Raw genomic sequence first — 25434 nt, 5'->3', positions numbered from 1 at the left:
GATACGTGTAAACCATGTTGGAAGAGGGGAACATGTTCAAATTTAGAAACTTTAGCCATTCCTCTCAATGACGAATCAATGCAGTACACGGACCGGAACTACCCCCCTTTTTACTACAGTAAGTCTCAGACCATATATCAGCAATGGAAGGTCTAGAAGCCTTGGTTCAGTTCAAAAATCCGGAAAAGGTTGATGCAGCACTCTTAGAGGGTGTGACAGGGATCATGTGCCTGTTACCGGCCGAACGGCTCAGCGTAAGATCAACCAAATGCATCAAAATCTCAATCTAGGCACCAATACTGAGCACAGTGTATGGTGAGTAAAATAATACCGCTCGCACGACCGCATTGTGGTAGGGGGTTTCTCAGGCGAGGCTTCTGGGCATTTTATGCAGGGGTACATATAACAGAGAATTCTACTCCGTAGCATTCCGGGAATGGATATCACACCCGGGCTCGTGCCCCCGCCTCACGAACCATTGCACGCTAGTATCGTGCAATTCATTGTGACCGGGACAATGCGTGTGCTTCCCCGAAGGATTGTTAGCCGTAGATAAGACGAGACCAAGTTCCAAGGTTACACTCAGCTAGTTTTCTCACACTTTGGAAACGCCGCTACCTACTAGAACTCCGGCTCACGATTTTACCGCTTGCCTCATTGGCAGCATACCAAGGACATCCGCTTTCATTTGGTTACGGTTGTGCTGTTCAGCGTTATTGCAAGAGAAAATGGGTTCCGTACAAGATCGAGAGCCTATTGATATAGCGATCGTCGGTGGAGGGATTGGCGGGCTCGCTTTAGCTATTGGCTTGCAACAACATGGCCATATCGGAATCAAAATCTATGAGGCTGCCTCTAAGTTCTCCGAGATTGGGGGTGAGTACTAGCCCCGTACCGTGAAAGCGAGTTGATAATTAAATTACGGTATTTCTACGTGTATGAATGACCGTCACTGAAACATGGTAGCCGGCGTCTTCTTTGGTGCCAATTCTATTCGGGCCATGAGCCTTATACACCCGACTGTTGGAGAGGCCTACTCTAGAATATCGACGAGCGTAGGCTGGGAGTCAAAGAAGGATACATACTTTGATTTTATACTTGCACACGAGCTTCATGGCCTACCTACTGGGACCCACATCATATCCCCCAAATTGTCGGAGACTGAGCGCCACAGCACGGCTCACCGTGCCCATTTCGTGGACGAGCTCATCAAACTTGTGCCTGGAAGCATGGCCGAGTTTGGCAAGAGATTGACAGACCTTTCACGGGATGAGAATAGAGGCAAAACTATACTCAAATTTGCTGACGGCACTACCGCAGAAGCGGACGCGGTTATTGGATGTGATGGCATTCGGTCCGTATGCAGGGAGTTTGTGCTGGGAAAAGGCAATCCCCTCTCCCAGCCGACGTTCACAGGGAAGCATGCCTATCGCGGGCTTATACCAATGGACAAAGCTATTGCTGCCATAGGAGAAGAGAAGGCCCAGAACCGCTTCATGTTTATTGGCAAAGGGGGGCATGTGCTCACTTTCCCCGTAGCTAATGGCGATGTAATGAATGTCGTTGCATTCAGCACGACTAAGAGTGGAGTGTGGGAGGGCGAATGGGTTAAGCGAATGGAACGGAAAGATTTAGCAGCCGACTTTGGGGGCTTTGGGGAGGAATGTCAAAAGATATTTTCGGTATGCTTGGCCAACAAAGCAGTGGCTAAAAGCGAAGTTCAGTGTACTGACTGAGGACTTAGCTCATGGAGAGTACCGACCACTGGGGAATCTTCGATCTTTCCCCGGAATTCCCAACGTATTCGTCCCAAGATCTCCGCCTCCTGCTCCTGGGCGACAGCGCACACGCATGTGCTCCTCATCAGGGGGCCGGTGCCGGCCAAGCATTGGAAGACGCGTATATCCTCTCCCACGTCCTCGGCGAGTGTCGCTCGGCATCTGATCTTCTCGCCGCATTCAAGGCTTACGAGAGTGTGCGCATGCCACGGGCCAAATTTGTCCAGATCCATGGGCGCCGACAAGGAGAACTGTTGGATCTGCAGAGACCTGATATAGGGGACGATCTTGAGAAGTTAAAGGCCGTTATTGATGTCCCAATCAGAGAGATTTGGAACTGCGATTTGGGTGCAGAGTTAGAGAAGGCATTGGCAGCGATGAAGGCAGAATTGGGGAAGGAAGGAGCAGAAAAGCGACCGGCTATATGAGCAATGATTGATTGACAACATTCCGTATGGATTTACCCATCGCGAGAGGAGAAAGCTTCTCTGAACTCTCAGTTATGAAGACTCACCAATGAGTCAAAAGAATGCAAACATTCCCCGCCGGTTGTGATATTATTCATCCCACAATACCATCTCTCGTCCTCCAATATTCCATAATCAGTGCCACAACATCTATCAACTTCCTCAATCACGTACTAACGGCAAGCATTAATCTATTTAACAGAAAATTAAAATTTGCTATATAGCTTACTCAAGCGTTTTCCAGAACTCTTCAATCAACTTGGCCACCTCGGGAACCTTTTCTCGTACAACAGCGTGTCCAGCTTGTGGTACGACCACATAGTTCTTCATCCCAACACTGAGTAGATCCTGTCCGCTAACTATATCGTCCAACTCTCCAAGAATACAGAAGTTTTTGATACCTGTGTTCGCTGCTTTCAAAAATTCGCCGTCATTGTCTAAAACGCCGCCATCTCTGAATATGGCCACTACACTCGCTGCGTGACCCTCATGGTTCTTCATTTGCCAGTCTCTGACTGCCTCAGCAACCACCTCACCTTTGTTAACTCTCTCTTTCCAGTCGGCCGGGACAACCAGGTCTCCGCCCTCCAGGAGTTGCAGAATCCACTCTTTCGCTTGCTCTTCTATGCCCTCGCCGCCGCGCAAGTAGTTTCTATGTAATTCTTCAAGTTCTCCTTGTCGGATGAAACCAGCCGGTGCAACAAGAGCCATGGAAGCCACACGTTCTGGTTTTGCCGCAGCAAAACTCGCAGTTGCTGATGCGCCGAATGAGAAACCAACCAAGTGAGCTTTCTCCCACTCAAGATGCACCATTACAGATTCCAGTAGACTGTGGAATAGAGCCGCATCGTGAGCTACTAAAGGGGTGTCTGTGAGCCCATGGCCCCAAAGGTCAACAAGCACGCATTTGGCAAATGGAAAACGAGCAGAGAGAGCCCTTGCTAGCGGCTGCAGGCCAATTGCGGAGGTCTGGATGCCATGCACAAAGAGGACACGGGATATCGCACTTGTGGCATCTGCAGGCCGAGAGGACGAGGGTAGCAGCTCGTAAATTGCGACTCTGCCATTCTGTGTTTGTAGAAATGATGCTTGAGGCATTAAACGGCCAAATGTTGCAACGAAGGCGCTTTCAGATGGCGCAGATATCGATCGCAGCTCGTCAAGCGGTGCAACACCGGGACGCGGTAATACCAACAAAGGAGTTGACATGTTTATGCTGAATTGGCGTCAGCCGAGTGGGATATATACAATGCAGATATTTAGACTTTTGGGGAGAGGAGCAACGAGGGAAACGTCCCGAGGGATAATGAAAATATTCACTCAATATAGCAATTTGTCACCAAAGCAAAAAAGGCGCTTGCTTAGCAATGGAGCATCGCGCACAGCTGACGAATTTACGTAAGATTAGTTACGAATATGCTTACACTTATCCAAGTATGGATACCTTTTAGATCATTGGCTTCGTCTGTGACAATATTAGCTTATTGCATTATCCCATAAAAGAGATGGCTGGCCTTGCACTGAAGTTTCTGTGGGGGGAGAGAAAGAAAGAAGATGAACGGAAAGAGAAGAAAAGAGAAATAAAGAGTAAAAGAACAGAAGCGGGACAAGGTAACGCCAATTTGACGGATCTACCCTAATATTTTGAACGAACAATTGAGTATATTATATGGCCTAGCCTATCCCCATGACATTGGTCCTTTGCTTTTATGGACACAACAAGCGCCCAGGCCTATTGACAATAGGAAAATATTCTTTTCTAATCGCAGCATATGATTGTCTGCAACGGAGTCTTCATGCTACCTTCTCTTGGTTTTTCTTTTCTTTTTTCGGCTCACTGATCGGGGCTGTCGTCTAATGAGAACAGGCCTCCTTCATTATATTATTATTTCCTCCAGCAGTGTAGGATTCCGAATCTGTACGGCCGACATCACGCTATTTTCCAACCTCGAATATGGAGATGTGTACCGTCTTGATCTAACAAACAATCAAGATCCTCGGGCAATTGACCAACATTATTATTTATGCTTTCCCGAAAGCAGCTTTTGGCAGTCGCGCTCGTTTACTCCATTTAACGCATCCTGAGTTGAAACTAGACTCGTGAAATACTCATACATCATTTGCGCAAAATATGCAGAGACCAAGAGATTGCTCAGCTCTGTGCAGGCAAATTGAACTCAGGGAAGTGTCCAGATAATAAATCCACAGCATTCATATTGACTGGTCCGTATGAAACACACAACTATGGACAATATCGAGCCTCATAGCAATGTTTTATGTGTTACGGGAGGCACCAGTATCACGTAAGGTTTGCCGGTTTTACTGGAGCTTACACAATTTCTGCGTCCTGTAAGAGCTAAGCTTAGTTTAATGTGGAGTATTAAGGAAATACGGATCTGAATTGGGTCGAAAATAGAGCTAAATAACCTTCAACAAGCTCCGGGGGACAAGAACATTGACATCGATATCTTCGTCACCTAGGGCATTATAACGAAGAACGAGTCAAAGGGAAAGCAGCTGCACCCCACTGATACTCATTTAGCAGGTGTAACCAGTATCGAATCTTCTGGCGCGACAGATGACAGAAACCGGGGCCTATCTCTACATCAAGGCGATGGGGTCAATGGTCATCGGCGTCCAGAAGTTGCTAAGTTAATTGGTGAGTTCCTACAGAGCACAGTCAAATGACCAACCATCGTATTTGCTAGTGGTCCGGGAGCTATGATTAGCGACGTTTATGGGGCTGTTTCGAGCTTTAATTCTCCAAATAAAGTATGGGGTGGACAACAACGGTACGCCGTAAAATTAATTGGCGAAGATCGTATGGAGTTGTAGCAATTCCAAACGACGTTTTCAGCTTATTCAATTAAAGATTAAGTAGAGATAATAGGTCAACCGACGAAAAGGATACTTTCTCCGTCGAAACTTTGCTCAATCTTACGAACGTCTTTGATGGGATCCAAAGACGCTGTAGATATTGGCCTTTGCATTTAATTATATATACTGAGCAAATAGGCATTCAAGATCATGCTCTTCAAATGCCTGTGCATCTTTCTTCCAAGCGTTCAGCAAGACGTCTCTTCCGATTTTGGCAATATTATGGCCTTCCTCAGGCGTCCCCCATCCAGGTGTCGTAGATCCAATGCATATTAGGTGAGCACCGACATGAACGAGCACGCGAAAGATGAAATCAGTATTAACCTTGCCGTATCCTTCCACAAAGCCGCGGATAATCCAGAGGGCAGCATTTATATGCTTGTACAGTTTCAGCTGCCATAGTTCGGCAATCAGCTGGCCGAGGTCTTCGGCTCGTACACCAACCTGCGCCATTTCCCAGTCAATAATCCGAACTGGAACCAGTTGGTCATCTGCAAAAGCAATATTTGGCAGCAGCACACTAGAAGTAAGAAAAATGTCAGTCTACATCCCAGCAGCGAGACGCTGCATGGAGCTATGTTGCGCTCTCAACTTACTTGCCAGTCCAAAAATCACCATGGATAGCACTTAGTTGGCTCTGATCTGCCAGCTCGGCCGTGGCCATGTTGACAATTTCCTGTAAAACATCCTTACACTCCTGTAGAAGGTTTGGGAACATGTTCACCCTTCCAAGTAGCTGGTCATAGTTAATGAGCTTTTTGATGTTCTGCATGTCTGTATTCTGCGCGAACAGATCACGCAGACCCTGCCGCTCTGGTTGGTCGCTCCAGCTGTGGAATCCCCGCAGCCATTGACCTAAACCCTGTCCAAGCTGAAGGCACTGTGGTTTGACTACCTCAGAAGTAGCAAATTGGTAGTGGCGGAGAGCATAGTCTTTGAGATTGACAGCATTAGACACGTATTCCTGAATCTGAGTACTACTTTCAGGGTTGAAGTGATACAGTTTCAGAGTCCCAACTTCGTATGTGGATGAAGTTACGTGTGGAAATTGTGAAAGAAACCGTAGGCTTTCCTCTTCAATGTTCTATTCATAATAAAAAAAAAGCACGCAAATCGCGAATCAGTATCAATTTTTTCTAGGTATGTGGAAGACCAATAGGAGAACTCACGCATCGAACCATTTTTAGTTTGAAGTCGGGATGTTGCGCAACATACGCTTCGCCATGTTTCAGCACAACCTCGGACACACCGTCTGATAGAGGCTTCTGGAGTTTGGCATGGTAAATGAAGTTTGCAGTTCCCCCGGACAGAGGCGTGAAAGACGATACGGCATATTCTGTACCTTCCAATTCCTTTTGCACCGTTTCTTGAATCTTTTCATTCGTCTTTTCTGCCGACATGATTGGAGACTGGGGATTCGATGCGATAGCCTGAACAAGATATAAGGGCGGTGAATTATCCACCGGGAGATTGTGCTTCGGTTGATAAAAGAATTGTCCGTCAATAGAAGAAGCGAGAAGATATCGGAACAATGGGGAAGGCTTTGCCTTCCCCGGTCATATATACTAGAGTACATATATACAAAATCTAGGTCGGTAGGAAGTTCAAAATGTACTCCGTACCGAATGAGCTTACAGATTTCTCCATACCCCATACAGCTAGGACGAAATTGCAGCCTTTCGCCGGTGAGTCAGAGCTTTAAATGTCTCAAATGCGGAATGGTCTGTAGAGTGTGGCAAGTGTCTTTCGATGCCCCCAAATGCTATATTCAACATCCATCAACTACCCTCTTTATTACACCAAAAAACACTTTACTGCAGAAGATCCGATGCTCTCTTCGGAGGATACCGCTTTTCGCAAGTACGTGGAGCTTTGCTCACATCACTTTGGGGAAAACCTACCTAGCCCGGCATGTGACAGAGGAACAAACGATTTGTTATCCCACCTTCCACAGAGGATTGCTGTTGCTGAGCCAAGTTCCTGTTGCCACAGTCTCAAGTATAGGGTGACATGCTCCCGTGCAATTTAGCTAGCGTCTCCAGGTATACAGTGCTCGGGGAGAGGCTCAAAAACACGCTCGTCGTCAGTACCTGTTGATCGTAGCGCGATTTCACTGTTGTGAGGGGCCAGTGAACCTGGGTCAAATCTACCTACCCCGCAGAGAAAGAAATAATGAAGAGCCCGAATGAATGTTCAAGAAACCGAGAAGATTGCATATACGCAGGCTCCAGATCATACCTAATCACGAATTTGAAAAAGCTCAATATGTTCATTTAAAGCCCCTAATGGAATGCCATCGCGAATCGCTTGTTGATGGGCAAGTAGAAAGGCATCTTTAGACTAGGCCAGGAAACTGATAAGGTACCAATTTGAAGCGTTGACTCAGAGAGGACCCAAGTAATTAATGCGCGCGCCTTACTGTATGTACTTGTACGTGAATCATACCCTACGAGGCTTGATTGGGAAACAATCTCCACTACAGTCGTATCATACCTACCGTTAGCTGTGTCGTTTTGCGATCGGTTCATGGCTATATTGCGAGGTATACATCTTGTAACCCCAGCTTCGTTGTGGATTTAAACTTGCGAGTCATCAGTTGAGGCTGCTTCTTACTGCCGTACAACTCCGCTAAGAACTGTTTCTTATGCCTAGGTATCTTAAGTACGATTGGGAATATAAGCCCGCTGGTTGGAAATGAGAAGAGTCAGCGTTGGAAAAGAAGACTGATGAGCATTAGAAAGATTTGAGGGACGCTTTTTAACGCCCTTACTAGGTACCAAAGTAAAGCAATTGTATATAAAATTTCGGTTAAGCAGGACGATCTCTCATCCGTATGGCAAGGGTCAATGTTGCATCCCTCTCTCTAGAAGCTTTCGAGACTTCACATATTTGCCACTTCGAAAACGATAGAGACTCTTGCATAAATGTTCTAAATAACGCCATGAGGTAAACTTTGCTGATGTTGGCAAACAAAAAACAGGGATGGGTAGATCTTGTATGTAGATAGATTAAATCACATGCAGTACTGTAAATATCCGGAGATTATAGCGGGCACAGCCAACTAAAGTTATCAGGGTGCTCTTAGCCCGCCGCGGAGCAAATCAACCATCACAATATTCGTAAATCCTTACGCCAATATTCTGGAACAAAATGTCACCATGATTCAGATATTCATACTATTACGTATATAATATTATGCATAAAAGAGATAGAAAAGAACAATTGATATTCGCCCGACTACTACATTATCATCTTTTCAGATGCTGATTATGGGTGCTACATTAGACCACTACTTACTCCAACCAGAACGTCTTCATAGCCCTTGGCTCAACCGTCACCTTGAGGCTGCTGCCACTAATCTTGTACCGACTCTGCAAAGTAACGTTGTGGCTATTATCGGTCAAGTATTCGCTTAATTTTCTCTTTTTGATACCCTCTAGATCGATAGTCAAGTCGTAAGGGAAGTGAGCCGCATTAATGACGGGGATTGCCACAGTACCATTCTTGTTGACATAAGCGGTCACATAGACATTTTCTACGTTGCTTGTTGCATCAATGCGTACAGAGCCTGGTCTAGCAAATCGGAAATACTGTGCAAAAGCCCAGAGTCGAGATGATACTTCGTAGTTGTCGCGGTCGAGCCGAATGAGAGCATTGTCGCCATTGGTGTTCTGTGCGCACCACCAGTGAGTGTAACCCGAGGTGTCGCTATTCACAAAAGCATTGTGCATATATAACGCCCATTGAAGGCCCTCACTAGCATGGATGAATTGTTAGCATCGACCTGGAGAGAAATGAGGACTATTCTAGTACAGAAGATACGTACGCAAGCTGGCCGCTGTAGTCCCAAGTGCTGTTCCACGGACCGGTCCCCTGTGATACGTGTGAGTCAAACGGTAGAAGAAATCTCAGGGCTTTAGCTTACATCAGCCCATTCTGTCTGAATGTTGGGCTTTCCGCCAGCATTGAATGGGCGCTCAGGGTTACTCTGGTAGTTGTGCCACGTCTGGAACTCAGTCAGATATCACATCGGTGTGTAGCTTAAGAGGGGCATAATGGAGAACAAACCGCAATGTCAAAAAACTTCTCTCCGCCAGCTTGCTGAAGCTCATAGAGAATGTTTCTTTCTTGTCTTGCGCCGGTTGCATCACAGCAGCTAACATCCACTTTCGGGAAAGCTTTTTTGAGTGTAGGATATAAGACTTCCAAGAAGTCTTTAGCCTGGTATCCGTCTGAGAGCATACTCTCATAGGTAAAAGGGTTGAAGTCAGGCTCATTCCAGGCACCCAGAAGAGAGACATCAATACCTTCTTCCTTGTAGAACCGGACGTATTGAACGAGATAATCGGCATATGCTTGGCGCCAATCGTGTTTGCAATTGGTGCCACGCACACCACATATTTGTCCACCCAAGTTCTCTGTCCCAACCGTCTTCATACACCCAGGAGCAGACCAAGCATCGGCGTAAACATAAAGGTTGGGGTTATACTTGAGAGCCGTTTTGGTAAGATTGAATTGGCAGTTATCGCTACCATCCCAGACATAGTTGAACTTGCCCTCTGGAGTGGCGGGACAAGTGGGCAAAATGGTGGTTCCCGGAGAGGATCCAATGTCGTTTCGGACAATAGACAGACCTCCAATATTTTCGTCAAAGAGAATTTGAGTGACCTTTTGTTGGTTTTCGGGCGACAAGCCAGAAGACCCAAACTGTTGACAAGCAATACCAAAAGCACCAGAACAGCCGCCTCCAATCATAGTCTGATAAGTTTGACGACCGTTAATCTTAATATTCGCTTTGTATTGGGAGTTGGTGCTGTATGACCATGCTGAGCCTTGACCTAGCAAGGCCAAGACAACTGAGATGGTGGAAATCATCCTGGATGAGGTGGAATAGAGATGAATGGGGAGATTGACTATCAGAACACTGCTGAATTAGATCAAAGGAGAAAATTATCAACTCCCAACACGACCATTATATCTCAACTGCCCTTTGAAACCCCTCCCGTGCTCTGACTTTGGTCTTACAATGGATACTCGTACATTTATCCGGTCACTATTCTGTACACATATTCGAATCCTTGTCGCACGACCTCTGAGGTTGAACCATTTAGCCTTTTTATCCGCGATGACGCTTTTTGCGGAGATGAGGCAGGGGTTCAATCAACACCAAGCCAATCGCGCACACCGGTTCAGGGCATCTAAAATAGCGATGAGTTTCGGTGTTGGTTAAACGGATGTATAAGATATCTATAGTGAAGATATATTCGATGACAAATATGTTTGTTACCTCTGATGTCATGCGCTGGAGATATATCTACCGGTGAGATGTCACTCCGGCATTAGCCTCAGCAATCAGCAGACCTTGAAGATGGGCTTCCCTGGCAACTGTTACTGGGCGCTGAAGCAACTATTTCCTTTGTATGAATATGATGCTGCGACGAAAAAAAGGTTCCCAACTTCTGCAAAGAACTACTATGCCAACGAAATAGCTGGGATGTTGACCAACAGGCTTTACGTAGCCCGTGTTTGCAAGCCTCAAAGTTATAACTGTCTTCATCAGACGACTACTAAGCCTATGCATCACAGTATGGTCAGTCTATACAGCAGAATGGAACTCATAAATGAATCTAGAATACTAAACTACGTCTTGTAGTAAATGCTTCTAACAAATGGTGTATGTTTTTTTCGGATACATTTCCCTATATTTTACATCTGAATGCCTTGTCTCTTCTCTCCATTCCTGAGCTCATCTCCCATTTTCCTTATTCCGATGAATGTAGGTTTCTTCTCCTGGATTCTCATTGACACAAATCCACTTTTCAGCTGTCTTGCGTCTGGCGCTTGGCTACTGGTCATAAACCTTCTATTGGCAGATGCTACCTCAATGATAGATCGGTTCCTTATTCTAGCCAGAACCATGTAATCTAGTTCCACACCATTTTCAAGTACGGTTTGTTGTGTAATCGCTCTGATGCACTGGGTACTATATCTAATAATAAGAGGGTAAAGTAGGTTGGTAATGGTAATGTAGAGGAAGAATGAGACTGCAGCATGTCAACTACGCTTAGATAAATAACCTCGGTAATTCATGACTACTTCTCCGTGGTGATATAAACTTCTCCTTACTCACGCAGTATGACCATGTACGGTACTCCTCGTCAGCAAGTTGGCTATGCCAAATGCTTGACAACCCCAGACTTCATAGGGGTAATGACTCCATTTTTGCGCCGGTGCCTGTCACAAACTCTTCTCCGTGTCCTGACCCCGCCCGCATACGCTATTTTTGCTCAAGGTAGGCCTTTGAAGCATCATCAACTTCATTGACCGAGTCAATTATATCTTGTACTATGACCTGAAGACCTTATAAGAGGGGAATCTCACCATCTAAATAAGAGAAACGCGTAGTAAACGTAGATCTGTATCCCCAGGATTGTTTATTTAATCCGGAGCGATATATTCATCGTCTCGGCAAACCGGCAACGGATGGCGCTATCGGGACTTTAGCCGATGCACCCCACAGACATTGCAGATACCGCTAGGCCAGGGATGCCACGCTTGATGACGAGAATCCAGGCAGTTTTACTCACAAGGCGAAATCATCATGTGGTCCCCATCTCAAAGCTATGCACTCCGTATTTCGTTTCAAAACAAAACTCATTGGGTTGACATTCAGGGAGCTTTTGGGAATACAAGTACATATGAGAGGTTCAAATGTTGACTTCGAGGTGTCTGTGATGAGAGTTGTCATAAGTTCCGGCTCACATAACGTATCATCTGTAACTGAGTTCGGGAAATCTTTGGATCGGTGGCGTCCTGAGTCAGTCTCAATATAAGATCATCATATCACAAGTAGCCCAAAGCTTTTTAAATTTATCTCTCCATCGTTGAAGCAAGCCTCTAATTAGGCTCTCACATTGGTTGCTGATCTCGTCCATGATAAAACTGCCTAACCTATAAGGTAAACCCAGCCCGGTCTGCCTCGTCCAGCCATCAAATTCTTTTGTAGATAATGAAGGTACTTCAACATTATCATCACAGCAACATAGAGGGACTTGTTTTTATAATAATTGATTGTTTTCGGAGCTGTCACTCTAGATGGCAGGACAAAATGGTTGGCGGAGTTCATTGTGATAGAGAAGGAATATTTGGAATGTTACTAGCCATTTGCGGAGCAGAGATTCAGAGAACTGTGTCTTGTTGATATCTAGCTAGTAGTGTGGCTGATGTTTGTCCAAAACACCTACAATTACAGCGGTATAATACGGCGACTACCTTGGGTACGTTGAACGATCAGACTATGAAGTCGGGAATGATGTCAAAAATAGGTGCGCATATATATTCTAACAGACGCTGAAAATATATACCAAGGGAATAATTCCAAGTGAAATAAAACATCGATTAGCCCAAGTTTCCATTCTTAATTTTGACTGAACTGGACGCCGATGTCGATGTAATAGAAGTTTGGATCTCCTGTCGCTGGTGGAGTAAATGTCTTGATGGCTTGCTCATTCACAATCTGCTCCCCCGTTGGGCTAGTAAGGCGTATTCCAACGGGCAAATTAAACGGACCTGACCCCTGTGGAATTACCCAGCTGCCATATCGTTCTTGTGGGCGACTGCTGGTGTAGTTTGGATCATGGTCCAAAGCAACCCAAGTATTTGTGCCTGCGCCCTTGATCTCAATCTTGGTGACTGATCCAGGTCCATTTGTGTTCACGGCTGTCAGAGCGAAGTAGTACGGTCCCCCGCCATTTCGAAGCCATATATAAACATTTCCAACCTTGGGGCAAGGGACTCTCTTGTATCGAGTTGGAATTACACCATTTGTGAGCGAACCGTTGCCCTGTAGGCGTCCCATGGCAATGTCCGAGAGGTCGAGATGAATGCTGTCGGCCGGGAGAGGGCAACCATATTTGAAATCGATCTCTCCACAATGATCGGCACCGGGGCCACCTATAGCAAGTCAGCTAGAGCCCTCGCCACGTCATGGACCGAATGTCTTACAGCACCACTTGGAATTTGCGCTACAAGGGCAGCTATCTACTATTTCCAGAGTGACCGGATCAGTATAGCCAGCTTCTCCTACAGCATAGTCGGTTCCGTCTGGTTTTGTCTGGATGAGCTCAATGCATTCGCCACAAGACAGGTAGTTATCTAGAGCTCCTGGCAGAGAAGACCAAAACTATTGTGGCATTAGATTAGTGGAAGCAAAAAATGGGCAGTGTCTCTTACCTGTGAATAGTAATCCCCGTTTGGTGCTGCAAAGTTACCGCGAAGAGTAGTGCCCGTAGGGTCTTTGCAAAGCAAAGGGTATGCTGTGCAGAAAGCATCACAAGTTGATCCCAACATAGGATCTGTCCAGCTCGCAGTGACACTGCCTTTTGTGCAGAGACCATAGAGGCCAAAGCCGCAAGCTCCGCCGCTTGTCAAGCCGAAATGCGTAGATCTCTGAAGTCCCGACAATCAGCACGTCTCAGACGAATTAAGGGTGGCAGGAATAATCGACTTACGCTGTAGTGCCAAGTCTCATTGCTAGTTACATGGTGGACTTCTGGGTACATAGTTCCAGATTTGCAATCCACAGAAGGTGGCGTGGCACAGGTACAGCCGCCTGTGCAGAACTCAGATGTGTCATCACTGGCACAATACGATGGACAGCAAACATTATCCACTAGAGTCCAAGACCCACAGCTGGAGGCAGCAACACTTGGGTAAGGAGACTGGGAATGGGGAGCAACCGTCGCAGTATCGGTTGTCGTATACGTGGACGCACCGCCAGTTGGTGAGCCGCCCCCAGGCGATGAGACGGCGGATGAGGATCTTGAAACCGAACTGGATGAAGTTGATGATCCACTAGTAGGACCGCCGCCTCCCTATACTTGGTTAGAAAAAGTCTCACAACAGCCGTAGAAGCTCATACAGTTGAGGCAAGACACTGAGAATACCAGTCATTCACGTAGGTGCACTGGGCACCAGAAACACAGCATGTTGGGCTGGTCCATCCAATGCCTCCACATTGACCACTGCATTCGGGTTAGTAGGTGAGGTAGAAGATATCATAGCGCTCAGTATGCTCACAATAATGCTGCGCAATTCTGCTGAACTGACAGAGAAACAAGGCTTGCAAGAGCCAGGAGACTAAGTTTACGAGCCATTCCGGCTATTACGACTATTTGGGAAAGGCGAATACCTCTAGTTCAGACGGCTTACTGACAGTCTTACTTATTTAGCTTTATATAAATGCAGTGGTATGACTTTTGATGCACCGAAGTTCTCTGCTTGAGGGGTGCTATTTAGGCTGAGTATTATCAGGTGTTCGTGGATCGGATAAGCGGATGTCCTATGCTGAAATCAAGGGCCCAGGCTCTACACCGCTGCAGAGTCGGCGATGTTCCTCGCGGGACGTAACAACCGAGATAAAATGAGCTTAGCCATCGAGTATTGAATGGCTAATAGTAAAACATGTTGTAACGCTGAGAGCTGGTGACCGGTGCTTGATGCCTAAACGTGCTATATAAATTAGCAATAGCCTACCCGCTTCAGCCTGCATCAGGATGTTTGGAGACGCATTCAAAGGGCCTTCTATTAGAATAGGCTTATTTGTATATTTCCTAGAAACCTAGGTTATCAATTTTTGTCATTAATATTGCCATTTAGGTAGAAATAACATTCCACTTTTGTTCAATGCCACGGCGAACCAATGGCGTAAACTACCGCTTATACCATTAGAGCAGAATCTCGATATTTTGGCACTGCAGTTTCTGTCCAAAACCTCCTTCCGTCTTCGACACACCGGCTATCATATATTGCATGGCCAATAGTGTCATTCTATCAAGCCGCGCCTTGCCATGCTGCCCTCCCCTCGATGTGTGCTCCGTTGGGCATTAACGGAAAAAGTGCAAATTGGCAAAGGACCTGCTGAAAATATTCTTTTGTTATTTTGCCGAATATTGAACCTCACGCCCTTATACGCTTTAGGGTCCATTGTGATTCCTGGAGCAGTTAGAACGCACATGCAAGTCATTGTTCAAGAGATATGGAATCATGAAAATGAATGACCGCCCAGCTACAATGGGGAATGTAGGACAGTGCGGTATTACCGTGTCCTAGTAGCGTGGAATTCGACAGCCCCGCCACATTCACCCACCAAAACATTGGATTCACCCCCCGCTGATCTGAGAATATTACGTGGTATATTAATAAGAATACAATCTTTCTTCTCTTCTTTTCTCTCAATACCTAACTTTGTTTAGAAAAACATCTATGGTTTATATTGAAATCAATCTATGACAGCCTTCATCTCGTGATATGGAGTCAAATGGTATAACGGTATGTTGTTGCTCATTCATCCTCCTCACATGCGGCTTCAATAAAATCGACTATCCTCCGTAGTGGGCGGCTTTTGTTGCGCACTTCCCTGATTGTGAAACGATGTATCGCCGTTGTTGCTGTAATACTGTGGCTGCTGGTTGTAATAATTCGGGTATCCATGGCCCTGATACGATTGTCGCGCCCTGTCTGGTGGTGGCTGCGCGGTCTGAGGACCGTATCCGCTATACCGCGCTGGAATGCTGCCACCATATGCGGAATATCGCTTCATGTCCTGGTTCTGACCATCACTAGCGTGAGGATTATTGTACACCTCCATATTGTGATACTGTCCGTATGGGTGTGTTCCTGCTTGCCCTGGGTAAGCTTTGAATTGCTCTGTCGGCTCATTCATTGGAGGGGACGATTGTTGTGATGGGCTGGTGATTGGCAGCGATTGAGAACTGCTGTAAGGAAGCCCTGTGACTTGAGGCATTGGGGCTTGGAAATGGACATTAGGGTCCGCCCTCTGAACATGCTGCGGTGCAGGTTTCCTTCTAATGACTTCCAAAGGCGCTGGAATTGCCATCTGCGCAGACACATCACGAATACTGGCAATGGACTCCCTCTTTGGGATGAATGCTGAGGGTTCATGACTCGACCAGCTATTCGTTGGTTGAATAGAAGCAGTGTCATAGTTAACTTGAGGAGGCGACAGAGGAACCGGATTTTGAGACACAAATTGGGCGTGTGTAGCCTCGACGATTGTTGAAACGCTAACTTCCGGATATACCAAAGGTTCAATGTCCGGAGCGGCTGTCTCCGTGGCCGTCTCTATGTTCGTCTCTATGGCCGTTTCTATAACCGTTTCAGAATCGATGGTTATAGCTGGCTCCGAATTCGTATTCTCGTCCGGCTGACGATCGTCTGCAGTATCATCTCCATCATTTAACTGAACAGCAGAATCCGGCAGAGTATTCAAGTCCGAGACGTTTGGATGGTCATCATCATAATTCAAGCCTTGTTTGCTAATGTTGGCTGACCGAATGACGCTCTCCAAGGCAACGTTGCCGGAATCTGCAGCCGTCTTAAGAGCGTCAAGAAGCACGGTAACGCGGTTGACAAGCACCCCCAAACATTGCCATTGTTCGCTGGAAGAGCCAACAAACCCACTTTGCTCTTCACCTTCAGATTGTTGGGTGGCCTCAAAGGCTGTCTGAAGTGCATTCATGTCTCTCTTGCTTGAATGCATAATATCAGCTCCGTTATCAAGCAGAAAGGTCACAGCCTCCACATCACCACGTGCAGCAGCTACAATCAGAGCAGTGTCACCGTCATTATCCGGCAAGTTGATATCCGCCCCTGCATTGAGCAGCACCTGTAAGGATTCTTTCGGCAGATATGCGGCAGCATTTATGAGGGGCGTTGACGAGTCGTAGCCTCCAAACACATCTACGTCTGCTTTGGCATTGACAAGCATCTCCAATATGTGAGCCTCACCACGCTGGCACGCGGCTAGAATTGGGGGCGAGTCTGTCCCGAGTCCGAGATTTGGATTTGCGCCCTTCTCCAACAGTAAGGATACAATATCGGATTTACTCGACTCGCACGCCCCCTGAAGCGCAGTACCTGCTGCGAAGTTGGCATTTTGGGTGCATGCGTTCACCTCGGCTCCCCGATTAATGAGCTCTTGGACAATTTCATAGTGGCCTTCAGCAGCGGCAGTTTGCAATGCCCAGCCATTTTCGTCGTTGATATCAGCACCGGCATCCAGCAGCAACTGCACCATTTCCATGATGCCATCAAACGCAGCCGCCGTTAAAGCTGTTCCGTACTCTTCTCCTGTGGCGTTCGGGTTTGCAGCAAAACTCTGCAACAACAGTCTCACAGTCGATACTTTCTCTCTATCAGTCGCATTATAGAGAGCGTCGCTTAATGTTTCCTGTGTTATGGAACCGTTTGCATAGTTCCAAGCCAACTGCAGCATTTTGTCTTGTGGTTCGCTACACGTTGCAACTTCGGTAAAAAGACCATTGACATCCAGCCCTTGGCAATGGTCTAGGAGGGATTTCACAATATCCCAGTTCCACTCTTCAACTGCGCAATCCAGAGCGGATTGAAATACAGCTGTCTCATGACCGAAATTGAGTAGCTTGTTGAATACTTCAATCCTTCCGGCAGCGGCAGCGGCAATAAGTGCTGCGCTATAGTCTTGAGGGGGGAGTTTGTCCGCATAGCTCTCAATCAAGTACTCAAACATCGAATAGTCGGCCAACAATGCTGCCAAAGCAAGAGGGCACTGGACGTCTTCGTCATCCGACTTGAAAGTTAGTGACACATTGTGTTCAACGAGCAGCTCAACAGCTTCACGACTCCCAGAGGAAATAGCTGCGTTGACAACCGGCCCAATATCATTTGCAACAGCGTTCGGATCTGCGCCTCGTAGGAGCAGCTTCTTCATGACTTGGATATGTCCACCGAACGAAGCCATATGCAATGGAGTTTGCTCGTGAATCTCTGCAGCATCGTCGATTACTGCACCGCGGTTGAGCAGTTCCTCTACAATATTGGGTCGGCCTAGAAAAGCAGCAAAATGCAGCTTGCAATCGTTTAGTTTTCAAGGTATCGTTCAATGAAACACATTCATGGAGCTTACCGGAGTATTGATTAATGAGTCTCGTTGTTTGATCTCGGCTTCATGGCCATTGCGTATAAGAGCCGCAACTAGTTGTCGGAAGCCAATTGCCGCCGCAACATGTAATCCATTGAGCGTCTTATGGTCGAAGTCATCAAATGTGGTCGTCATGCGGGCGTACTCGATCATCCATCGACGCCGAATGGTAGAGTCTGGTTTCCAAAAGTCATCTTCGAAACTCAAGTCTTCGGCGATCTCCAGAGTCGCATTGCTGGCATGGTGTAGCCAATGCTTGACAGTATAAGCCAGGGCTTTGTCTTTGACCATTTCTACTTCAGGATCGTCCTCCTCCTCGTCTTCTTCGTCCTCCTCTTCATACATTTCTTCGCTGTCCGAATATTCGTCGTCGTCGTCGTCGTCGCCCTCCTCGTCGTCGCCCTCCTCCTCTTCCTCACCATCCACTTTCTCGAGGGCACTACCATTTTCGGATCGAGCCTCCTCCTGGTCAGGGCTATGTTGTTCATCCTTATCGGAGGTTTCGGCCGCTGATTCATTAGAGACCGGATCCGGCATGGAGAAATCCAAAGTGTCCTTAATATGAGTGAAGCATCGTAGAGCTATCACGCCGTGTTGCCACTTGATTTCCTCCTTGGACAATCCGAGTAGTGCCTTCGCATTCTCTGACAAGTGCGTTTTTACAATTATGTTGACAAAACAAACAACAGAGTCAGTTTTACTCGTTCGCTTTAGGTATAGAAGCGGTTTGCATTGCTCAATCAATTTGCGCAGCTCTCCCTTTTCCTGATCCGTAGATGTAAGTCCTGCGAGCAGACTAAGCTCTGATTCGGTAGGATCTTCATAGGTCAAAACCAGAGCACGCAAAATTTCCTTGATTTTCTCAACATGGGCCTCATTTAGCTCAAATATTTGACGCCAGGAATGGTCCAGTAGCGTCTTCAAATCTTGAGGCATGTTCTCGAGAATCTTTCGAACTCTTAGGTCGCTTTCAGTGTTGGAAAGCTCCCCTAGTTGGATGCATGTGATATCAATCCACTGGGTATTTTGGGCGCGCTTGCCTACCAGGCTGCTGGCAAAGTATGCAAGCGCTTTGTTGTATTGCTTTTGTTCCCCAATTGCCGAAATCATTTTCTTGGCATGTTTTCGCAGCTCCAATTGGACTTGATTCTCATATCTGCTGTCTTCCAAGTCAATCACACGGACGCCGTCGACCTTGAGGGCTGCGTCAACATTATGAGACTCTCTACTGGTAATGAACCATCGAGTCGGGACCCGTCTAGCGCCCACGGAACCCAGAGCTTCCAGTTCACCTGCGATAAACTTCATCAATTTAATGGTCGAATCTGATTCGGCGGGCAGAGCATGAAGGTTGTTGAGCACGAAATAGACCCTGCTGCCGATGAATTCATCAGCGAGCATATCTTGAATTGATTGCCACATGTTTTCAACAGTTATTTGTGCTTGCTGTGACCGATTCGCATCATCTTTTCCCTTTTTCTTGGTGAATATCTTCGCGTATGGTGCAAGCGTCTCTTGTTGGTTTATCAGCTGCCTTATCACAGACTTCAAGACATCCTCGGCGGTAGAATAGTCTGTTGTCGTATCACAGAAGAAATAAACAAGGAGAATTGGGCCCTGTCCGGTGTCGTTCTCTTCATTTTCGCGTATTAGCTTCTCGATGCCTTGTAGGGCAGCCATAGCGGCGTTCGTTTTGCCTCGGCCTTCGCGACCACGGATATATAAACAGTCTACCGCCAGGGGAGGCTTCTCTTTGTCACCATCTCCTGCATATCGCAGCCACTCCAAGTATTCAGCTTCTTGAGGTATCCAAGACGAAGGTGTGAAGGATTGTGACAGTGTTTTCCTCTTCTTTTGTACTTGTGCGCCGTCTAGTGCATCCATTATGCCGCTAATCATAGCGCGGTCAATGTCTCTCACCGAGTTTAAGCGATTCCTTACGGATAGCTGAGCTCCGTGGATGATCTTTTTCACCGGATCTCGCACCATTTGTGTCCATCGATCGTCTTTTGGGCCATCAAACTTTACCAAGTCCCGGTGATTGCAGGCCAACCCAAGCTCTTCAACTCCAGGGAGTGTTGCAGAGTCCCGGTTGACAAATTCGGCATATTGCTTTGGTATAAGATTCTTGGTAAGCCCAAAGAGGCTTGGAAGGCCAGCCATTTTCGAAAAGTCAGTTGGATGCTCTTCCCAGAAACAGAACAAGTCGATTTTCGGATTGATTTTCCCCACGAGACGCATAAATTCATGCTTGAGCTGTCGCAGTTCCTCGTCGCCTGGCTTCATGAGGTCCAATAGTTTTGATGAGAATGCTACGTCCACCTTTTCTGCAAAATGGGCGTACATTGCTGCCACAGCCGCAACGGGAGCACCACTAAATGGAGTGCCAAAGAAAATACACGCGGTGGTTGCCTCAAACATGATGGGAAATAGATCGCGACGGGAATCGGCAAGGGTGATCGCCTTTGCGACTACTAGACCGCCCATACTATGTCCGATGAATACGATCGGTCTTCGTTGGCAGCTCTAATTGCTCTGTGTTAGCTAGGTTCACAACCGAGGACTTGGTGGCTTACTTCTCTCTTACTCCTCAGTCCAACCAAGAGGCCCATGGCAATATTGCCCATGAATTGTTTCACCTTTAGCTGACCCGTCCATGCTGAGTCGTACATATAGAGCAGCAATCGAGCCCGTGGGAAATCTCTTTGCAAGCCATCTGCGTGAGTGGTCCAGTTGAAATCAGTTTTACTAGACTTCCAGCTATCTTCTGGATTGGCTCCTAATCCTGGGACGAACACAATGCTATTACAACTGTTAGAATTAAAAAAAGGCCTTAACCAATAAAGTGCACGTACTCGAGATCGGGAACAATATTTCCTTTATCAAGTGGATACAGTTCTTTGATGCCTTGCTGCACAATCTCATAGCCCTTTTGCTTTTTCGGTGCGGCTGGGTTTAGGTTGGGATTAGGCCCTTTTCGCGTTCCTGACCGTTGGATGTTTGCCGACCGCCGTACAGTCGTCGATCGCTGTACTTCAAGAGACATTTCGAGAATTCGATGGCAGTTTTTATCGCATTTGATTCAAAGGGGATTATTTGAAGAGTTCTGGTAAGCCGTGGTTTATGAGCTATTGAGGCTCAAATGAGGAGATGCCTCAGAGAGCTTCAGGGGTCCATTGTTCCTTAGGCAGAAACTTGATGTGTCAAATTTCCCTTCCTGCTGTTCATTGTCAGATACTATTAACAGGGTATCTAGCGGCTCTGTTTGCATGGCCCCCAAATTTTCCCGTGCGGCTGAATTGAAGTCCTGTTTAAATATGGGTCTAGTACTTCATCATCTGTAAATAGGTACAATAGTCATCATCGACTGCGTTGTAAACTGTTTCTATTAGCGCATACTTTCATTGTACTTTTGATGGGAATGGTGCTCATCAATAACTGCCTTCTCGACGAAATTTCTGTAACGGTTGTAGACTATGTTGAAATCCGTAGTCAAATCATCACATATCCGTACTTTGCGGCTTGTTTATTAATTTCCGCAACAACTACGGAGTGCAACCCACTGAGTAGCCTCTTGATATCCCCCTGACGCCCTTACAAGCAGTCATCTGGCCAGGATACTGGCCTGGAACCATGCGGGCGAATCCATCGCGCTCCTCTTTCCCCGTTCAGGTTCATTAAACAGCCAATAGGAGGATAACACACTCTAAACTCAGCCTTGAGAGCGCCAGGATCAGAGCTAGACTACTCTTTCTTAGGCAGCCAACGGAAATTGCGGACAAGTAGTTCCTTGCAGTTTGCTTGAGTTTATAATTAGCTGCTCTCCTTTGAGCAGTAGCAAAGCAAAAAAACTTTTAGTTCGCTCATCAGGGATTCCCTGAGGTTAGCCCTACTGTACGGAGTACATGTTATGACATTTCGCCATGGCTGCAGTCATAGAGAAAGCTCCGCCTTTTACCATTCAATTGGGCGGCCCGACCGCCGAAGACTTTAACAAGGATGGGCAAGACGCGACACAACTGGCGAGAATCTTGCCACCAACCGCTCGCTCTGGGAGAGACGAGATCTTTTCCCCTACCAGCAACTTACAAGAATTTCTGCAACAAGAACTTTTCGTTAGAAAGATTAATGCTGTTCAAGATTGGTTGTGGGCCTGCGGTCGACCTATGCCTCCTCGGCCGCTGCATCACCAACGAGTGCTCTCTAGAGACATTATCGTTACAGAGAACCCGGAACTACATCTCATATGGGGTCCTCAAGGAATTCACTTGAAGCCACTGCCGGAATATCTGCTAGATCACTCTTTTTGGAAACAGCATATTCTGTCAAATGCGAGTCGAGAACACGCTGAGCTAGAGCAATGTGCTCGGGGGTTTTTATTCTCGTACTGTGCTCTCATTGCACACTATAGCGACTTTCGCATCGCACGCGAGAAAGGACTCTTACCAGATGCCGTGACCTGGGAGTACTGGAGGATACTGTCGAGTCAAATCTTGCAGCAGCATTGCTATTCTACAGTCAACCCCAGATACTGGTACGGTGAACTCCGGCTGGGGCGCTTGAACAAGATATACCGGTTTCGAAAAGGTCATTTATTGAGAGGATATTCTAGAATCTCTGGTTACGCTATTTACGGAGACTTGATTCGCGACAACTTTGCGTCACTTATAACGTTACTTGGCTACGTTGTTATTGTGTTAACAGCAATGCAAGTCGGCTTGGCCACGGACAAATTGATTGCCAACAGTGCCTTCCAAGCCGCTAGTTACGGTCTTGCCATATTCTCCATCATTGCGCCACTAATTTCCGCCGTCGCCATTTTATTCTTTGTTTCTATTTGGGTAATCAGCAATTGGCGCGCCACTAAAGACTTTGAGAAACGGAGATTCATTGAAATGGGAGTAGAGCCATTTTGGCGAGAAAAAAAGGAATGATCAAAAAGTTTGTTATTTAGCCCAAGAGAATAATCGGTAACTTTAGAAAAATACTTTGTAAAAGAGTTCCATGTTCTTTCTATATAATGCTTTTATAGCAAGGGGTCAATATGCTTTGCGAAAGCCAGTTTTGCCCAGCACATAAGCATTCATCGCAACACCAAACAGCCATAGTTCCAAATAAAATGACCGTCTTTGCTAGCATCAGAAGTAGATACAATAAAATAAATCCTACATCTAGTTGAAGATGAGACAATCCATCTACAAGCTAATATCTCAAGCCGCCACCAAAGCACCTTACAGGCACTGAGAGTAGAATGGGTTCAGAACTTGGCAAGTGTAGCCGCTAGCGCATCTGGTAGGTCCGGTCCAGCCAGTTCCACCACATTGGCCGTAGTGTGTCTGGGTCGCGGTGGGCGAGCTTCCAGTGCTGGACGGAGGCAGACGAGTGGTCGAGGTTCCGGGAGGGGGGCTGCCAGTGCTGCCGCCAGTGCTGCCAATTGGTCCGAAGCGGATGTTGGAGTAGATGACTTTGGCGTTAGGTGACTGAGCTTCGACCTGGGCGGGAACACCAGAGCTAGTAGAGCAAGTTCCTCGCTTGGCGCCGGGGGTACCAGTGGCATTTGTTGGGTAGGTGGAATCCAACCAAAGCATGTTGACAGCGTACTGCGTAAACCAGTCAGTTTTGTAACAGGAATCATATCAACTATGTCATAAACTCACATCATCCCACAAACTCATGACTAAGACCATACCGCCTTGGAATGCCTTGTTGATCTGGGCAAGGCCGCCCTTGTCTGAGAATGAGGTTCCGCCAAAAGCTGTCTGCTCAGCTGCACAGTAGTCGGTGTTGATCGTGTTGCCAGTGTAGCTGCCAAGTGTAGCGCTGGGCTGCTCGAACTTGACTCCATTCTGAACATAGTATCGGCTGATTGCACCGTTGGTGGCGAACTGGGTCACAACGGTCAATTTCTTGGTGGTATCAAGAGCAAATGATGAACCAGGTCCGTAGAAGGAGGTATTGCCCAGGCGGTATGGGTTCCAGTCGCATCCATCAGGGTCGCAAGTACCGCCATATCGGTCATCAGAGTAAGTTCCACCGCAAGAATCGCCGGTGCATATCGTCTGACCGACATCCTCGCAAGGATGGGGAGTAAGAGCCTCAGAAATGGAGTTTGCTTCCCAGATATCCATCTCTGAGCAGCAGCTTCCGTGATTGCCAACACCAGTATTGGCGTTGTTGGAGGATGGCTGCCAACCCTCCACATTGGCCTGACCGTTAATGAACTTCAGGTCACGAGGGCATTGGCTGTCGCAATAACCTGTGCCGTATTTGGCACCGGCAGCATTGGTTGGGTACTTGCTCTTGCCACCATCCGCGTCCATGGAGACGAAGTACAGGGCTCCGTTCAAGCCGCAACTAGCAATGGTTTAGCCCACGAGCCACGGCACTAACTAAGGTGTTGAGTGGTGGTTACTTACGGCAATTGAGAAACATCGACGTCAAAGGAGAACTCGTTGCCAGACAGCGTGAACTCCTGGTAGGTAGTATCAGATGCCATCAAGTACAAGCGGGAGCCGACATTCGACGCAGTGACAAATTGGAGAGTGAGAGCGTCGCCGCTAGTGGTAACTCCGTAAGTGCCCGAGTAGTTGGCTCCATCCAAACAACAATTCTGGGCACAAGTCGCATCGTTGGGGCACAAGCTCGAGCTCCAAGTGTTGCCATCGTAGCAGTTGGTGGTGCTCTTGGTATCGTGAGTCCAACGCCAGTTGGCATCAAGAACTACAGAGCCTTGTTGAGCTGTACAACCGGAAGCTGTGCATTTCTGCCATGTCAGAGGTGGGTGAGTCTCCGCCTGTTGCGTGCAGACCTGCTGAGCACGAGCAGCAGCCAGGAAGGCCGTGATTGCGGCCAATTTCTGATACATGGTGTGCAGCCTTTCGTTACTTAAGATGATGTACACAAAGATGGTGTGTAGGGCTCTTGGAGTATCCGAGCTGATGGAGAGATAGAGAGAGAGAGAGAGAGATGGGGATGGAGGAGGAAAGAGCTTGGGTTATATATAATTTTCTTGTCATGGACATGAGAACAATGAGGCTATCTTTGCCGGCTATTATTGGTGCCTAAGCTTCTAATTCACATGGTCAATCGGCACTACAACCTAGTTACTTACCTGTAATGTCCATTTTTCTGCACGGCAAAAGCAACAATGCACTCCCACCACACCGAATACCTTCCGATCACTAACCATTTTGGAAGACCGATTTCCTTAGGCAGATTAAGTTGATTCAATTGCCTGTACAGAGAAACCCCGGTAGATTTCGATTACATACTCCAGTGATCGCGGTCTTGTCTCGATGCGAGACCTCATAAATTATTATCTACTTCATCGTTC

At 47.0% G+C, this 25434-nt stretch overlaps 7 protein-coding genes across 7 annotated transcripts; 1 reads left to right on the top strand and 6 right to left on the bottom strand.

Moving 5' to 3' along the window:
- Nucleotides 1-728: 728 nt before the first annotated feature.
- On the top strand, nt 729-2206 carry Triagg1_8134 (uncharacterized protein; the record flags this gene model as incomplete). The annotated part of the gene is made up of 3 exons (XM_062902947.1): nt 729-876; nt 967-1682; nt 1745-2206. The coding sequence occupies 3 exons, from the start codon at nt 729-731 to the stop codon at nt 2204-2206; spliced, it is 1326 nt and encodes a 441-aa protein (XP_062752979.1).
- A 264-nt stretch (nt 2207-2470) lies between these two features.
- On the bottom strand, nt 2471-3454 carry Triagg1_8133 (uncharacterized protein; the record flags this gene model as incomplete). Its single annotated transcript, XM_062902946.1, has 1 exon — nt 2471-3454. One exon carries the CDS (start codon nt 3452-3454, stop codon nt 2471-2473), a length of 984 nt encoding a protein of 327 aa, XP_062752978.1.
- Nucleotides 3455-5239: 1785 nt separating this feature from the next.
- On the bottom strand, nt 5240-6522 carry Triagg1_8132 (uncharacterized protein; the record flags this gene model as incomplete). The annotated part of the gene is made up of 3 exons (XM_062902945.1): nt 5240-5642; nt 5719-6206; nt 6292-6522. The coding sequence occupies 3 exons, from the start codon at nt 6520-6522 to the stop codon at nt 5240-5242; spliced, it is 1122 nt and encodes a 373-aa protein (XP_062752977.1).
- A 1893-nt stretch (nt 6523-8415) lies between these two features.
- Triagg1_8131 (CAZyme family GH30) lies at nt 8416-9877 on the bottom strand (the record flags this gene model as incomplete). The annotated part of the gene is made up of 4 exons (XM_062902944.1): nt 8416-8878; nt 8949-8995; nt 9048-9128; nt 9191-9877. The coding sequence occupies 4 exons, from the start codon at nt 9875-9877 to the stop codon at nt 8416-8418; spliced, it is 1278 nt and encodes a 425-aa protein (XP_062752976.1).
- Nucleotides 9878-12539: 2662 nt separating this feature from the next.
- Triagg1_8130 (uncharacterized protein) lies at nt 12540-14277 on the bottom strand (the record flags this gene model as incomplete). Its single annotated transcript, XM_062902943.1, has 7 exons — nt 12540-13075; nt 13127-13304; nt 13355-13570; nt 13633-13733; nt 13812-13995; nt 14043-14145; nt 14201-14277. The coding sequence occupies 7 exons, from the start codon at nt 14275-14277 to the stop codon at nt 12540-12542; spliced, it is 1395 nt and encodes a 464-aa protein (XP_062752975.1).
- A 1211-nt stretch (nt 14278-15488) lies between these two features.
- On the bottom strand, nt 15489-21147 carry Triagg1_8129 (uncharacterized protein; the record flags this gene model as incomplete). The annotated part of the gene is made up of 4 exons (XM_062902942.1): nt 15489-18029; nt 18087-20627; nt 20678-20903; nt 20957-21147. 4 exons carry the CDS (start codon nt 21145-21147, stop codon nt 15489-15491), a joined length of 5499 nt encoding a protein of 1832 aa, XP_062752974.1.
- Nucleotides 21148-23332: 2185 nt separating this feature from the next.
- Nucleotides 23333-24966, bottom strand: Triagg1_8128 (CAZyme family GH7; the record flags this gene model as incomplete). The annotated part of the gene is made up of 3 exons (XM_062902941.1): nt 23333-23701; nt 23759-24455; nt 24518-24966. The coding sequence occupies 3 exons, from the start codon at nt 24964-24966 to the stop codon at nt 23333-23335; spliced, it is 1515 nt and encodes a 504-aa protein (XP_062752973.1).
- Between the last annotated feature and the right edge of the window lie 468 nt (nt 24967-25434).

This window comes from Trichoderma aggressivum (assembly GCF_033847375.1).
Source record: "Trichoderma aggressivum f. europaeum strain CBS 100526 chromosome Unknown scaffold_038, whole genome shotgun sequence".
Taxonomy (NCBI): domain Eukaryota; kingdom Fungi; phylum Ascomycota; class Sordariomycetes; order Hypocreales; family Hypocreaceae; genus Trichoderma; species Trichoderma aggressivum.
The sequence above is the reverse complement of the archived record's forward strand: the minus strand, read 5'-3'. Positions and strand labels throughout refer to the sequence as shown.